General features: G+C 40.3%; 1 protein-coding gene across 4 annotated transcripts in view; it reads left to right on the top strand.

Moving 5' to 3' along the window:
* Positions 1-18,124, top strand: part of HTR4 (5-hydroxytryptamine receptor 4) — a gene marked incomplete at both ends in the record, with an annotated part of 170,308 nt that overhangs the window by 63,346 nt on the left and 88,838 nt on the right. For all 4 annotated transcript variants that reach the window (XM_080698408.1, XM_080698410.1, XM_080698409.1 and 1 more), the window contains 2 exons: positions 5,712-5,837; positions 7,256-7,456. In XM_080698408.1, coding sequence (XP_080554534.1) covers positions 5,712-5,837; positions 7,256-7,456 — 327 coding nt within the window. The remainder of the gene's footprint in view (positions 1-5,711; positions 5,838-7,255; positions 7,457-18,124) is intronic.

The following is an 18,124-nucleotide window of genomic DNA, read 5'->3' as shown; positions in this document are numbered from 1 at the left end:
TTCACACTAGAAAAAAAGTACTCTAATTTTAGGCTTACTTTCTCTTTTAAGTGAGAGTACCTTTTGCTTTTACTATTAGCTAGTAAGAGGATGAAATACGTTTTCTCTAACTTGCATGCAATTTGTTCATAAGGAGTGCATCCCTTTGGGCAGGATGAGTAGAGGAGCGCTTCCCACAGGAGCATTTGAGCTGCCTGGGATCTTTTGTGGATGTGCTGTGTTTTCAAGGAGATATCCTGTGCAGATGGCTTACAAAAGCAGGACAGAGATGAGGTACTTCTGTAGAAACCTTGGTCCAGTCATGGGGCCTTCTTGTCTACACTATTTTATTGAAATGTTCAATATATAAAAACAAAAAAGGAATTGCTCAGTTGCCCTGCCTCCTTGCCTCTTGTTATTCCGAGAAATAGTTCCCCGGTAGTTCTGGCAAACTATCAAGGAACACATTTAAAAAACATACTTTTGCCGGGCGTGGCGGCCCACGCTTGTAATCCCCGCACTTGGGAGGTGGAGACAGGAGGATCGAGCAGGTTCGAAGCCAGCTGCGCTGGCTTAAGAGACCCTGTTTCCAAATAAAAAAGTATAAAAATAGGTCTGGGAGTGTAGCCCAGAGGTAGAAGGGCTTCCAGAAACCCCAGTACCACAAAAAAAATAATAAAATAAAATAAAAAATAAAAAACATATTTTTATTGGTGCATTGTAACCATACATTGAATTGAGGTTTCTTGTGATGGAAATTGCATGCACAAGCCGGGCATGGTGGTGGCACACGCTTGTAATCTCAGCGCATGGAAGGAGGATCTCACAGGTTTGAAGCCAGCCTCAGCTACATAGTGAGGCTCTTAGCAACTTGGTAAGACCCTGTTTCCAAATAAAGTAAAAATTAGATCTGAGAGTATAGCCCGGAGGTAGAAAAGCCCCTGGGTTCCACCCCCAGTACCACAAAAATAAATAAATAAATAAACAAAAAAACAAATAAACATACACATAGCACCTGGTGCATTTCCCTCCCATCCTGCCCTGCTCCCTCCCCTTCCCCAATAGTAATATTATATCGCAAGTGGTATTGAAAACTTCATGAATGTGCCCAGGATGTTAGAAGTCTTTACTCCATTAGGGCCCCCCTCTTGCATCCCCAACTCCCCTTCTACTCATGTATTTTTTTCCTGTCACTTCAAAGTTTCTTTTCTTTCCACAATAACACACTCCTCTGTTGTTGCTCAGACCTTCTAAACATCCTTGGTATCCTCTGCTGGTTCCTCCTTCTCCATTGCGGTTCTCAGTAACAGAGGAGTTCTCCCAAACTCTGACCCTCTACTTGGGCGATCACATCCCACTCCCAAACCCTAAATCCCATAGAAATGGCCGTCCATCTCTTCCGAGCTCGGGATATGTGTGCCCAGTTGCCTATTTGACATCTCCTTTACTCGCCCACTTCTGTGCATTCCCACCAGCATAGTCTAAGCCACTGTCCTCTTTCACCTGGTTCCCTGTGAGGATTCCTGGAAGTTTTGCTTTTTTGCTCTCATATGTTCATTCTCCAGGGTCATTGCTCTGTTTACATCATTTTTGTATCTTCTCAGTTACTTTCTGATAGAACCTCGGCTTCTCTCGGGAGAATAATGAAGCCCTTGAAGTCTAGCTGCTGACGACTCTGTGAGCTCATTTGAGACGTTTTTCTTCTTGCTCATTCTCTCTAAGCACGAACCCAAGAAGCCTTCTCTGCCTCAGGGCCTTTGCACTTGGTTGTCTTGCCTCCTGGCTCCTTTTACTCCTGAATCCTCTGCACAGATCAGAACTCCACTGGATGTCACCTAATGTTTGCCTTTAACCCGATTGTTCTCCATTACACCATTGCATTGAGTTTAGGCCTTTTATAACCTGGCTACTGCAAATGTGAATCAGGAACCAGCCGCCTCAACATTATTTAGGGGCTGAATAAAAATACAGAATTTCAGACTTTAACCCACACCTAAAAAAATCAGAGTCTGTATTTCAGTAAGAAAAATCCTTAGTGGACTGATATTAACATGAAAGTTAGAGAGGTACATTTTTTTTTTCAAAACAACCCATACTATGGGCTAGCAACTTTATTTTTATTTTTGTTTTTTTTAGAGATAAGTTATTATTTTTTATTTTATCATTTTAACATACATTTTTTTTAATTGGTGCACTGTATAGAGAGGTACATTTTTGAAGGCTGATCCCAAATGCATTTTTTCCCTTCACTGTGCATTGCCGACTGCCTGCTTCCATCCCCAGTGTGAGTTCCATGGCTAAGGCCTTCGTCAACTCTCAACATACGGCCTGGCATCTCATTGGAACCAATTACACATTTGATGAATGAGGGATTTATCCTAATTTTCTCAATTGGTTCATGAAGAAACTGAGGTTCAAAGATTTTGTTTTGAGTCATATAGCTTATTGTTAACAAATCCAGTGCAAAATCAAACAGAACTATATCTTCAACTCTGATGAAAAGTGTATGTTTGTGTGTATATAATAAAGTATAACTTCCTTTGCTATTGTGCCTGGATGGGCTTTTGATATCAGTAATGATAATTACTTGTCATTTACGGTCTAGTTTCACCTACAGTAACCTATGTGGCATTTTACCCAGACTTAGTGTCTTTATGTGTTCTTTTGTTAAAAAGAGAGAAAATGGTAAGCACAGCCAGCACATTTGTGAAATTTCTTTATTAATGGATCAAAAGATCACTGTAAAAGCCAAATATAAAAGAGAAAAAGTAAATTTTTTTTCATAAAATTAACTGTCAAAAACCAGCTTAGTGCAGTGGACAGATTTTTTGGCCAGAAGAGCATGGGCTGGTGATAGATGACAGTGTTCCAGGGGTGCAGGGGGGTGTGTGTCAGAGGCAATCCAAGGGTCTAATGTGAAGTTCGTAGGAGTGATGTGCAATTTATTTTAATTATTGTTACTAGACTTGCATTGAGTTCAGTGGACAGTCCTGCCTAATTATCAAAGCTCTTTCTATGGTTAAATCTTGTTTGCCATTCGCTCCTAATTGGCATGTCACAAATGAACCATGGCATCCATGGCATTGAACTTGGGGCGCTCTGACCCTGCCGTGCTGCTTGATTTGAAATGCACGCTCTCTGGAGCTGGAGATGCTCACTACAGACACTCTACTTTTCTTCTCTTACCAGGGGAAGAATTTAAAAATTCTTCCCCTTCCTCTGGTAAGAAAAGAAAAGCAGCTGGTGGAATAAATGATCCCAGTGGTGTGGGTGTACTCAGTGGAGAATCTGTGTTTAAATCACCAATCATAGACAACAAAGGGACTGGGAATTACCCAGCCTGGCCTGACCCTAATACAGGATACTGTATAATATCTCAACATATGGTTATCCATATACTTTTTATGGTAATAAAATATTAGTTACATGCTGGGCATGGTGGTGCACGCTTGTAATCCCCGCGCTTGGGAGGTGGAGACAAGAGGATCACACAGGTTCGAAGTCAGCCTTGCTGGCTTAAGAGACATTGTTTCCAAATAAAATATAAAAGAATAGGTCTGAGAGTGTAGCCTGGAGGTAGAAGGGTTCCCTCCCCAGTACCACCAAAATATTCATGTATATATGTAACATAAAATATACTAGTATGATATAAAATGACCATTTTAAGTGCACACTTCAGCAATATTAAGCACAGCCATAAGGATGTGAAATTATCATTACTCCCCACTTCCAGAATTTACCCTTCACCATCACCCTAATCAGAAATTTAAAAAACTTGCTGGCTGTGCTTGCCATTGTGTGTGTGTGTGTGTGTGTGTGTGTGTGTGTGTGTGTGTGTGTATTACTGGATATGGAACCCAGTGTCCAGATAATGGACACTTGGGTTGTTTCCACCTTTGGGCTCTGGTGGAAGATGCTTCTATGAACATTGTTATATATCAGTTTGTATCCCTGCTTTAAGTTCTTTTGGATATATACCTAGGATTGAATTGTTGGTTCATATATTTATTCTATACCTAGCTTTTGAGAAACCAAGCTGTTTCTATTTATCTGAATACTCTCTCTCTCTCTCCTCCCTCCTTTCCTCCCTCCCTCCCTTCCTATCATTGTATGGGGAAGGAACCCAGGAGTATTCTACCTTTGAGCTATATATGCAGCCTATTTTACTTTTAGTATTCTTTTATTGGTATATTATGGTCTCACATCATAATATAGTTCAGAGTGTAGTTCACATGCACACAGCACTTAGTAGTCAATGTCCATCTTGATGTTTCAGTCTAAGGAGTTCAGTAAAGACAGATGATTCTTGATTTGGGGGACTGAGTGTGTGCTAACAGGACCAAGAGCCTCTTTCAGAACAGCATTAATGTCTTCTTGGACTCAGTTTCCCTGGTTAATCCCTACTAAAAGATGAAGTTTGGATTTGGGAATTTTAAAATTCTTTGAAGTTTTATTTAAAAGACCATTCTATTATGCTATAAAAAATAAAGTGCAATGACACACGCTTTGTAATCCCTGTACTTGGGAGGTTTCCACAACAGGAGGATCCCAGATTAGAGCAAGTCTCAGCAACTCAGTGAGACCTGTTTCAAATGTTAGAAAAAAAAAGAAAGAAAACTGGGGATATAGCTCCAAGGTAGAATGTTTCTGGGTTCAACCTTCAATATCAAAAAACAAAAATAATTATTTTCTGTAGTTTCTGAGTAACTTGCTCATATGCTTTTATGGATAGGGAACACACACTTCTAGTTAATAAAACAAAATTCTGGATTACACCGGAAGGATAGCATTTGTAGAATCAAATTGTAAACTAAACTTGGCAAGCACATAAAATTTGCCCTGAGAAGATGTGAAAATATGTTGGGAACCAATAGAAGTGAGGTTGAGGGCAGAGAAGGAATCCCTAAGCTCGTTGCTTGGCTGTACTCTCTCCTGTGCATTTCACAAAATCTGAGATCAAGAGCAACCTCCAATCTGGGCATGATGGTGCATGATGGGAGGCTGAGACAGGGAGATAGCAGGTTCAAGACGATCCTCGGCAACCTAGTGAGACTCTTTTTCACAATAAAAAAATAAAACTGAAAAGGGCTAGAGGTATAGCTCAGAGGTAGAACACCCCTTGGCCCAATCCCTAGTACTATTAAAAAAAAAAAAGCAGCCTTGCATTCTGATCCTGCCTCTGTGGCTCAACCACCTGTAATCAACTGCTTCTGCATTGGCTGAAATGGAGTACCAAAAACCCATGGCCCTTGTCTTCACAAAGACCCTGGTTCTAGTAACTGACACTCATTTACCTAACACCATTTTTTCTTCATTTGATAAATGAGAATGACACATTGAGTGTACCGCACTGAATAAAACAGCTGCGGTCCCCATGGCGCCTACAGTGTCTTTGGGTAAAGAAATCAACCAGATACATTTCTGACTCCACGCAGAGGTAAGGTCTCTGGAGGAAAGCCATGGATTCTCTGATGGTGAACAACTGGACAACCTGGGGCTAACAAGTATACCTCCCTGAGTGTCATCTTCTAATTACATAGGAGCTAAGCAGGATAGCACATCAAGCCATGGGCACCGGCCTCGGCCTATATCAGGTGCATAGTTTTTGTGTATCGTAACTGCTGCTGCTGAAGGTATCTTCTTGAAGGTCAGTGAGGGAAAGAGGAGTTGTCTTTCCCGTGCCTCTGAATTCCCTGCAATTCCTTGTGTCTCTGTGTGCCTATGTCTTCCAGTTCCAAGGAGGGCTTCAGGTCAGTGGAGAAGGTCGTGCTGCTCACGTTCCTCTCGGCGGTTATCCTGATGGCCATCCTGGGCAACCTGCTGGTGATGGTGGCTGTGTGCAGGGACAGGCAGCTCAGGTGAGCAGAACCTCCTGAGGAAGCATGGAAGGAGTCCGGGGCTCTCCCAGGAGAGTTAGGTCTGAACATTTTTATTGTAATTTGTAATTAAAAGAAAATATTCATGAGAACAATTTTTGAGAAATAGAAAAGGGAAGGAAGGATTTCACATCATCCTACGACTCCAACATAACCAGTGTAAGGATCTTAAATGTATTTCCTATGTAATGATGTAATGTCCTGTGGCATATTTTTAGTAATGTGGTCACCATATATATAATTGTTGGGGGGACACATTGAATCTAACCTCATTTTATCAGTGGTTCAGGGAAGATCTGGCAAATAAGTGTCAGATCTTGGAACAAAAGCCAAATCTTACCCTCTTGCTCTTTGTAACTCATCATTCCCATCTCTGCCTACAATTGGAATCATGTGAAGTGCTTTGTAAAACTACTGCTGCTAGGTGCAGTGCCCCACGCCTATGATCCCAGTACTTGGGAGGCCTGAGACAGGAAGATTGGAGGTTTGAGGCCAGTCTGTGGTAACTTAGCAAGACTCTGTTTCAAAGTAAAAAAATGAAAAGGCCTGAGGAGCGTCTCAGACTTAGAATACCCCTGGGTTCAATCTTCAGCAACACACACACACACACACACACACACACACACACACACACACACTGAATGGTGCCAATATGTCCCACACAATATTTTGGGTATAGTTAATACTGATTTATTTTCATTATTAAAATCCAAATTTGTATTGGATGCAAAGATTTGACCATCTTTGGGGGAAAGGAGGTGTTAACCTCCCAAGGTTTTTGTTCTGGGGTAAAACCTGGCACAGCCACAATTATTAAAATTTACTCTAGGGTGCAGCCTGGATAAAGTCTCTGGGTCATAAAAGGGGATACAAGATGCAGGTCCTCTGTAAGCAGGACATGCACTCATCCAATGATGGCACAAAAGAAAGTGTATAAACACAGCTCTGATCAGTGTCACAAATGTGAGACACACAGCCAGCTGTCTAAGAGAGTGACATGGTGGCATTTGACGTTTGTGAGAGGAGCTCTGAGGGAGAGGGAGGGTTCCTGAAGATGCCCAGCCAAGAACGGGTATGGGGGGGAGACGTAATGAGGCTAGTATTTGGAAGAAAGGACACCTATGTAAAGATTCTCAGGAGGTAGGGTGCACAGGGCATTTCAGATCAGGCCAGAGTGGCCAGAAGAAAGAAGAAGACAGATGGGTCTGGAGAAGCCAGAAGAGGCAGAGCATTCTTCTCAGCCATTTGACAGAACCAGAACAATGAATTCCACAGAATATGTTAACTATATGATGTATTTTCTTTTCCTCCTTCCCTTCTTTTCCACTTCCTTTGATTCCCCTCTCTCTTTTGCTCTCTTTTCCCTCCTTTGGCCCACCTTTATCCCATTTCACTCACAGGAAAATAAAAACCAATTACTTCATTGTCTCCCTGGCCTTTGCGGACCTGCTGGTTTCAGTGCTGGTGATGCCCTTTGGTGCCATTGAGCTCGTTCAAGACATCTGGATATATGGGGAGATGTTTTGCCTTGTCCGGACATCTCTAGACGTCCTTCTTACTACAGCATCGATTTTTCACCTGTGCTGCATTTCCCTGGATAGGTAAGGACAGAGTGTGGTGCTGGAGACAATGACCTGATGAATATTGTGCACTGTCTTTTATTTCCTCCCCTAAATCATGGCAAGAAATGAGCCTGAGAGGGGCAAATATTGAAAATGTACTTATTCACTTTGCAGAAGACCCTCTTTAGCTAGGTAATCCCAAAGATCCTGCAGACCTAGTGATTAAGAAGACCCAGAGCCTGCAGAGAGATTACACCAATAGACTAGATAACAACAGATACCCACAGTCAAGTTTACTAGAGAACTTTAAATTGTGTGGCAATAACATAAACAAAATTCTAAGAGCATCAAAAGGCAAGGAATAGCACATCTGCCCAGTGAGCAGCAGGGCTGGTTCAGAATGGCAATGCCTTATGTTTGAACATAACCTTTTCCTAAAATATGTCTGTCAAATAATTTAAATTCCTAAGTATATACGTGTAAATACTTGTGGAGAGTTTTCCAGAGATTTAAACATGATAGTAAATGCTCCAATAATCATTTGTCTACAATTTCATTCCTGTGGTGTAATTTTGTGCCTTTCTCTATTTGACTTTGATAACTTCAATTTTCATTTCTACCTTGTTTGTTGGAAACGTATGTTAATCAGTTACATCAGCACTTTCCATTTTCCAATTTCTGTTTATTTTTATTGAATAATAAAGGGAGAACACATTTTAAAAGTCAGATCAATCCAGGAATATATGCTGCTGTCAGTACAGGCATGTCTTCAGGATTAGTTCCCAAAGGAAAGTGTGGAGTACAAATGCTATGAAATCAGTGACCAGGTAGTTTCTTACTGTCTTTGGAGAAGTACCATAGACCCAAATTTTCCCCCTGTCTTGGGGAAATCTGGGTCCAGAGAAGACTTGGAAAAGTTATTGGCTAGAAATTAGAAATTGCTGTATATCTAAATATTTACCATGGTTTGTTTAAATATTTATCAATTAGAAGATATTTGGGTAGTTTCCATTCTTTGCTTATTATGAATAAAATTTCTGTGAACATTTAAACATTTTTACCTACTTACAGTAAAATCATAGTCTTCTCAAAGAATTACTAACACTGGAGGAAGCCCTGGGAAACTGAAACCAACTGAGAAATCCATAGATCCATCCCCTACCTCACAAGCCAGGTGCTCACTGGGTGAAATGGCAGGTGTAGTAGTCTGCTCAGTTTATTTTGCTTTCTCTTCACTTTGCCAAGAACATAGAGTTGAATGTTCCTAAGTTACATGCATGCATAATGAGATTCCACTATATAGCTAAACAATGGCAAAATCAAAATGGTGGCCAGAAGTCAAACCCATTATGCATCAGAGTTTGACATTTGTTTTTATTTACTAGTCTATAGCAATCTGACTTTAGACAATAAAAGGAGTCTTTTTAAAGAGAGTCGGCATAAAAATTCATATAAGTGATCATGAAACAATGTGGATTGGTCATTAAAACCATTTGTTTTCTGGGTGCAGTGGTTCAAGCCTGTAATCCCAGTACTTAGGAGGCTGAGACAGGAAAATTGCAAGTTTGAGGTTAACCATGGGCAACTTTAGCAAGACCTGTTTCAAAAAATAAAAAAGAAAATAAATGTCTGGAGTGAAACTCAATGATAGACTCTCACCTGGGCTTCACCACTTGTACCATACAATCAAACACACACACACACACACACACACACACACACACACACACACACACCTGCTTTAGCATTTAAATTTCAATTCTACCAATTTTTAGCTCTGAGAAAGGTGATGAGTTAACAAGCCTTTCTCAGTCTCAATTTTCTAATCTCTAAAAATCGGAAAGAAATCACCTATTTAATAGGACTGCGGTTAGACAATTCATCCAGAGCACAGCATTGGCCCAGATGGACAGCACCCATGCTGTGGATGTCATTAGTTTCAGTTTCTTATAGCTATCTGTGTCTCATGATCTTTCCTACCAAACCCAGACCTTCTCAGAGAATAGCTGCTCTGGTAGCTGCAACATCCAGAAACCAGATAGTTATTTTGTAGTGTGGTCTTTCTTCATCTCCTAAAATTAATAACAAATCCTATTGATTTTTTCTTAAATAGATCAGTCTATTTCTACCCATTTCTGTCATCCTGGTCAAAACTAATATTGTATAGAGCACTGTAATGTCCTAATTGTTCTCTCCAAGTCCGTTTTATCCCTCTTCGATTGGCTTGCCATTCACACAATCAAATAGCATCTTTTAAGAATGCAACTCTGAGACCATTGCTCACAGCACTGAGGATCAAGACTAAGCTTCTTGGTATACAGGATTTTTCACTCTCTTTTCTGTCCACATCCCCAGCATCACTCCAAGCCTTCCACCAGCCTCATCTCTAGGTTCCAGTCATCTTGCCTATCTTTCTATTTTTCCAGTGTTCTATGCTTGGGTGTTGGCTCCCCCCCCCACCCCCCTGTCTGGAAAGGTCCTTGTCTCTCCCCTTCTGTGTATATTTCAGATTAAGCTCAGTTCAGTATTCCTTACAAAATTCTTCTCTGGCCCTATCAAACCCATTCTTTTCCTCTGTAGAATTCAGTGCAGTTGTGATTAGACTCAGTTCTGTACCTTTTTTTTCAAGTGTCTCTTCTTCCCCATTGGAAGGAAGCTAATGGCAATGAACAAGGATAAATGATCTCTGCCATCTGGAACTTGCATTTCAATGGGAATGCTGATAATTAACCAGTAATTATATAAATGCTTGCTTAGATATTTGACAAATACTCTTAAACAGAGCAGTCAGCACATTTTCTTTCTGAGCAGTGCTGCCCCAAATTCCATATTTTTCTCTGATAGCAAACATCAAAACTTTCAATACTATTTAAATAAAATTATGACCTTACATGAAAGTATCAGCACCAATCTCAGGGAGTGAGGAGGGAGAATCAGGGTGAGATGCAGAGGAAAACACACCAAGTGCTGTGTGCCTGCATGTTTGTTTCACCTTGAATCTCACTATGATTTATTAGTTACAATGCACAAATCAAAGTATAAAAAAATAGAGTACACACAAATGTTTGTTAAAAACAAATAAACACTCCAATACTACAAGCACGATGAGGTCAGGGGATTTGTTTTGTTTTTGTTTTGCTTTGGTTGTCTGGGAACTAGTCCTTTGTTTGCAGTGCTCCATGCCCCAGAGTGACACTGCCATTGAGCTGGGGTGTTCATCCTAAACATGGCAGGGAAGTGTTTCAGCCTGAAAGAGTACGGGTGTATTTGTCATCTAGCTTCTGCTTTTGCTGTGTCCCTTCTAGTGTAACAGCTGGGCTAGGCCAGGCTGGGCTAAGCAAAAGCAAGTGTCTCAGTGAGGTGCGATGTACTCTCTAGCCGTGTGGTTCCTGGCAAGATGCCCCGGCCTCCTCCTCAGAGCTGCTGTGAGTCTTCTGGGATGTCTGATACAGGAGAGTACCTACTGAGCAAGAATGCTCACTGTGATTCCTAATTTCCTCCAGATGAGACTCCAGGATCAAAGCAAAATACACAGCTCTTTTAATACCAGACAGCACAGGTCTCCAACTACGGTTAACACTCCATTGTGCTTCCTGGTGCTTTGAGGATTGAATCCTGCTAATGAAAGTTTATTACCTTCTTAGACATAATTTCCAAACTATAATTAAAATAAATGCTTCATATAGTATGGGTCACAGGAGGTCAGGAACTGCATTAAAAACTTCATAATAGTGCTGATGTTTTAACATCTGAAGTTCTGTGATGAATGGAAAACACCCAAGTAGCTATAATAGAACACCGTTTTTAAGGTGCAATATAATGAAGCCATTCGAAATCATGAGGAATAGTGTGTGCTGAATGACATCACTGGTGCCTTATGTGGGAAAAAGCAAGTTTCTGATTTAAATGTTTAGCATAACTTCACTTTTGTAAAATATATGGATGATGTATCTGAGCATATAGGAGAGGGAACAGATGGAGACAGAGAGAGAAAAAGAGAACAAAAAGAAAAAGAATAAGGAGAAGGAGAAGCGAAGAGAAGAGAAGAAAGGAGAAAGAGAACATGAATTTGCACCAGTCCCTTGAGAGCTATTTCCCAGGGGCAGAGCTTAGGGCATGGTGCGAGCTACTTGGATGATCAGGTAGATTAAGGCTAATTGCTTTTACATTTTTTTTTTTTTTTTTTTTGCGGTACTGGGGATAGAACCCAGGGGCATTCTACTTCCGAGCAACACCCCCAGCCCTATTTTTTGTTCTTAATTTTGAAACAGGGTCTCACTGAGTTGAAAAGGGCCTCACTAAGTAGCTGAGGCTGTCCACGAACCATGACCCCCCTGTCTCAGCCTCCCAAATGCTGGGATTACAAGTGTATGCCACCACGCCCAGCTTTCTTACTAATTTTTAAAATATATAACTTCCTTTGCTAGAAGTTAATCTTCTCCAATGCAAAATACAAAGACACCAGCCTTTCATCTGGGTGCTCCTGGACATCACATGCCTGTTTCTTGAGAGCACCCAGACTTCGGTGCTAGGAGTCCCAGTGAGGTCAGAGTAAGGCGGGGAGCATGGGATGTTTCTGACCAGTGTTCTCTCTCTGAACATGCTGCACTTTGTCTTTTGTCTTATATTTATAACCAAATGCAATTGCCTTTAAAATGTTGATTTCATTTCATTGAACATGTCATTCTCTGTATGCACGGCAAGATTTTCTCCTGGATATGTCCAACTGAATCATTTTCTGATTGTCCAAAAATCATCACTTTTTTGCGCAGTTCAGAAACTTGATGTATTGTATCTGCAAAATACCCAACAGTTTCTTCAGTCACATATTTTTCTTTTAAGTCAGGTTTACTTATAAAACATAAGATTCTGGCTCCAAGGTTGCATATTTTATTCTGTGTTGGAGATGAGTTCTTCTGCATTTCTTAATGATCTCTCTAGAGTGTAGCTCAGTTTTGTAATGTATAAATGAAAAGTGTCAGTCATTGTGAACTGGTATCACACAATTGTTCCCCCAGTAGAATTGACTGAATTTCTGTAATGGAAGCATGTTAAAAAGTTTCTCCTCACACACTTTTTGCAGGCAGGTTCATACTTTGAGCATAATAGTAATATTTGTTGAGTTGAATTTCATGCCAGAGGATATGAACTGTTATTTTTATATTCATCTCATCAAATATTTATGGAGTGTTTACTAATTGCTAGGAGCTCTTCTAGCCACTGGAAATACAGCAATGAGTGATCAGAAAAATCTCTGAATCATAGAGCTTTTAGTCTAGTGGGGAATACAGAAATAGAAAATATATAATTACAGTAAGATTGCTGATCATTGGAATAGAATAAGGAGAAGTTAAAAAAAAAAAAAACTGTTGGAGCATGTCATCTTTACAGGAGGGAAGGCTCCTGAGGAAGTCATACTGAATCTGAGATCTTTAGATAATATAGTATCTGCAAGGGAAAAGGACGGGGTTAATTATAGAGAGTTCCAAAAAAATAGCATGGGAAAGCACCATGAGCCCTAGAGGTCTTTTAGTCACACCGTATCTTGAGCTAAATGCTTAGCTTGTCTTCCTGAACCTTTCCCAAAGTGTCCTCACTCTTCCTTTCTGGCCTCAGTCCCCATCCACATGTGTGATCTGTTGTCATCCCCTGAGTATTTCTTCATAACTCCAAGTTGCTACATGTATCTCTAGTCCCTTTTTCTCTTCCTGAGTGTCCTTTATGGACACTCAAATGTGTTGCCTTCAGCAATGACTGAAGGGCTCCCTCTCAGGAATTTGTTGACTCTTCCTCTGAGCTCCAGCAGAGTGTTGATTATAAGCACAACAGCTCCACTTTATCACTAGTTTATTTGCCTGTCCCGTTCAAGAATATGAGGTCCTTGAGAGCAAGCCCCATCTCATTCTTAACTGTAATCTTACTATAGGCACACAGTAGCTGCTCCATGCCTGCTGGACATCAAAGGCCCTGAGATGTGCCTTGTGATTATTTAATATGGCTTTGGTTTAGTTTCTCTGTCCTCAGAACTCTCTATAAGGAAAATGGTTGAGAATAAGACCTAGGGTTCTAGACTACTTAGATTCAATTCCAGCTTGGCCATTTGCTGATGGTATGGTCTTTGAAAAGTTACTTATATTTTCTGGTTTCATCTAATCTACAAAATCAGGTTATTTATAGTGTTCTTTCCTTAGGATTCCTGAGGAATAAATAAGTGAATGTATGCAAACTACATAGACCAGAGCATAACACCTAGTAACCATCTGATTAACCTTAGCTGCAAATATTATTACATTACTATTTTCTTTTCCAAATGAAAATTCCTACTGCCTGCTGTGAGTGCCTTCCAAGTCACTATTCTTCCTGCCTCAAAGCTGTGCCCTTGAAATGGCTCCTCAGCTTTCCAGCCTTGTGCAATTCTCTCCTCTCTCTTCTGGAGAACTCATTCATTAGGTGGCTTACCTGGACTTCTGCTCTTGGTCTCTCCAGTTTTGTTCTACATTGGGCTCCAAGGTCCTAACTCTACCTGCCTGTTGAACATTTTACCTTCAGCATCTTTCTGTTTTCTTAAGCCCACTCTCCTCAAAGTGGAAACTTCCATTGCAAATTAATAGCTTCTTCCACTCTGTGCATCAAAGATACACCTATTAGTCATCCTTTAGTCATTTAAATGCAATTATGTGAGGTCATCTTTTACTTGTTTACCATGATCAGCTAGATGCCAAATAGTAGCTATCTTTCCATGAATATCTTTCACATGCATCTTCTTTCCCTTTATTCCTTTTTCTTATTTCTGAAATACTGCAGTACCTTCTTAGCTATCATTCCTGAGTATGATCTGATCATCCAGATTCATCTTAAATATGCCCTTTTTAATGTGTGTTCTCAGCCCAAAAGCTCCTTGGGTATTACATAGTTCACCTCCTCTTCGTAGGATGGAGTTGCTGTTATCTGGCCTTGCCCCCACTCACCAGCATTACTGGGGCAGGGACTTAGGCAATTGTGGTTAAGATCCAGTTCGATCTCATCCTGGTTGCATGAACTTGAGCTAGTGGATTAAAGTCTCCAAGCCTCCCTCTCCTTATGTTGGAAAAGAGTGTGCTGGGAGCTGCCTCACAGAGTTGGCCTAGGAATTGTATATGGCAGAGAACACATTTCCTGCAACACAGTGTGCCTGCAGTAAGTGGACAGTGTGTATAGTAGGAATGGTGGTAGTTTTAGAAATAGAAGTTTTCTTGCCATGAATGTACAGAAGAATATTTAACAGAGGAGCAGCATCAGCATTAAATCTGAAGATTTAAGGTTACATCTGGGGAAATGAACTCTGCAAAGATCCAACCTGATGTCTTTCAGATCTATGACAAAAAGTATTCTGTCCCATTTCCCCATTCCTACAGTTTTTCCTTCCTGGAACCCAAGCTCCTGCCTCTGCTCTTGGCTACATTCTCAGCCCTACTTCCTGTCCCAGGCTTCTGATGAATATCCCTACTTACTGGGTTATTCTCTCTGATCTTTCAGATCACTGGCAGCTCCCCATGCCTGCAGACCACAGGGAAGCCTTTAGTTCTTTCTTAATCCTACTGCTGCTTTTCTCTATTCTCTACCTCCTCAAAGGTGGACAAGAGGAAATAAAATGTAATAAAAGCAATTACTAAGAGCAGAAAGGCAGGTCTCTTCATGCAGAGATCTGCCAACGAACAGGGCTGGACCACCTCCTAAAGGGAGGGCAGCTAGCCCCACAATTACCCCACACTGTATTTGACCCGTTTTCCCCAGAAGCTGCTATCCATCATTATATAACAGCATCCCAAAACTCAGGGGTGTATATAGTGTGTATGAGTTTCACATCTTGTTTGTAGTCAACTCCATTGCATACAGGGACCAACTGCTTCATCTTTTCCTTTCTTAGAATCAACTACCCAGTGATTTCAATATTATTTGTTAAATAATTTAGAACCCCTAGTGCCAAAATGTACTTAAATTTATAATGCTATTTACTAGAATATGTATATATTGCATATATATATGTATGTGTATGTATATATATATATATATATATATATATATATATATATATATATACAGAGAGAGAGAGAGAGAGAGAGAGAAATGATTCATATTATCAATTCTCTAAAAGAATCAATGAGGTAGGCATCGTTATCTCTACAAATGAGGAAACTGTGTCTTGGGGAGCTAATCAGTTGGTTAAGCAGAGAGACAACATGAAGTTGGCTGCAGGAGTCTCTGCCAGTTCTGACAGTCTAGGATTCTAGGTTTTCTGGTGGCTGGGAGGGCAGGAAGTGAAGAGGTAGAATTTTCCTTAATTGCAGAATGAACAGGGAAAGGATTAGCATGGAGCTTAAAATACTCAGCTGTCTTCTGAGAGTTGTCAAAGTAAATTGTGTCTCCAGAGAAATTTAAAAGTCAGGGAAACTGGTAGCCAGTCTACCAAAGGGGGTTTTAATGGATTTCTCTGAGCAACACCTTGAAAAGTTTTTGCATAAGAAATCACTCTGTAAATACCCTTGTTACATTCTAGTTACTCCTGGCCATCTGGAAGCTCACTTGTTACTTGAACATTCATTTAACCACTTTGTAAAAGGTTTTTAGTTAAAGAAGAATGGAAAATGTCTCAGGGAAACTTGGAGACTATGCCTAGAAGATCAATCTATTCCTGAGATGAGACATAGTTGCTTTATTTGATGAATACATTTATTAAATACATTTAGCCCGTGAATCAACGGTCTTTTCTGTTGAATTTGTTGTAATTCAGCTCCTTTAAAACAGGCAGAAGTGTTGATTGTGATGGATATTTTCCAGTTCAAAAAACACGTGAGCTGAGTATGAAGGTGCATGCCTGTAATCCCAGTACTTGGAAGGCTGAGACAGGTTCCAGGACAGTTTTGGCAATGTAGCAAGACTCTCAGGAACCTATCAAGACCCTGTGTCAAAACAAAAAACTAAAAGGTACTAGGGATGTATCTCAGGGATAGACTGCCTCTGGGTTCATCCCACAGTACCACAGAAAGGAAGAAAGGAAGGAAGGAAGGAAGGAAGGAAGGAAGGAAGGAAGGAAGGAAGGAAGGAAGGAAGTGAAGACAGGCAGGCAGGCAGGCAGGCTTCTCTAATCCTAGATTTGAAAACCCAAAGACAGCATTGGATGTGGTGTTGCACACTTTTAATCGCAGTACTTGGGAGGTTGAGACAGGAGAATTGCAAGTTTGACCAGCCTCAGCAACTTAGTGAGGCCCTCTAAACTTAGCGAGAATTTTTTTCAAAATAAAAAATAAAATAGGTCTGGGGTTGTAGCTCAGAGATAGAATACCCCTGAGATCAATTGCAGGTACAAAAAAAACAAAAACAAAAACAAAAAAACCCTCAAAGACCATGGGCTTCCAAGTATTATGTCCAATCTACCCATGATGATATCACCTGGGAGCATATTAGAAGTACAAATTATTTGGCTCTAGTTCAGACCTACCAGCAATCTGTATTTCTAAAAATGCTCCTAGTGAGTCTGATGCACATTAAGGAACCACAGCTCTAAGACTTGCCCCACTGCCCTTTTAGGATTATTTCCTTACAAACACCCTAGGATCCATCTAACTTATACTCCTTTATGTTCATATAGCCATGAGGATATATGGTTAAATTTTATATATATATATAATATATATATATATTATATATAATAAATATATGTGTGTATGTATATATATTCCATGTATATAATTTCTTTCTCCAAGCCTTTCTTCTGTCTAAAACACAGATTATGTGCCCTTCCTCACCATCTTTACCCAGTTTTTGTTGTTGTTGTTGTTGTTTGTTTGTTTGTATTTTTATGGGTCTGGGGGATGGAAGCCAGGGGCATTTGACCTCCGAGCTACACCCCTGCCTTGTTTTTTATTCTTTATTTTGAAACGGGGTCTCACTAAATTGTGGAGGTCCTAAGTAGCTGAGGCTTTCCATGAACCACAATCCTCTGGTCTCAGCCTCCCAAATGCTGGGATTACAAGCGTACACCACCATGCCCAGCTTTACCCAGTTTTTAAAATACAACTTAAAAAACATTTATTGGAGAAAGCCTTTTCTGATCCTATGTGGTAGATGTGATCTGGTAGATGTGGGAAAGAGGAACTCTTTTACACTGTTGGTGGGAGTGCAAAGTATTTCAGCCACTATGGAGATCAGTGTGGAGATTCCTTAGAAAACTGGAATAGATCCACCATTTGATCCGGTTATACCACTACTGGGTATCTTTCCAAAGGGGCTGAAATCAGAGAACTACATTAACATATGCATACCCATGTTCCTAGCAGCAGTTTGTAATAGCAAAACTATGGAACCAACCGAGATCTCCATCAACAGATGAATGGATTGCAAAATTATGGGAAATACACACAATGGAATTCTATTCAGCTATAAAGAAGAATAAAATAATAGCATTTGCAAGAAGATGAAAGAAACTGGAGAACCTTATGTTGAACCTTATGTTAAGTGAAATTAGTCAAGCACAGAAAGAGAAGGGAGATTTGTTTTCTCTAATATGCCCAAACTAGGAAGTATTGGTAATACCAGAGGGACTCCAGATGATGGAGGGGAAATCTCAGCAAAGCTAGAATGGAAGGATAGGAGAGGAAGAAGGCTGAGGTTGTTCAATGGAGGAGCTACATACGAATATGTGTAATAGTATAAATATGGCATGGTTAA

This window comes from Muscardinus avellanarius (assembly GCF_963383645.1).
Source record: "Muscardinus avellanarius genome assembly, chromosome: 7".
Taxonomy (NCBI): Eukaryota; Metazoa; Chordata; class Mammalia; order Rodentia; family Gliridae; genus Muscardinus; species Muscardinus avellanarius.
The sequence above is the reverse complement of the archived record's forward strand: the minus strand, read 5'-3'. Positions and strand labels throughout refer to the sequence as shown.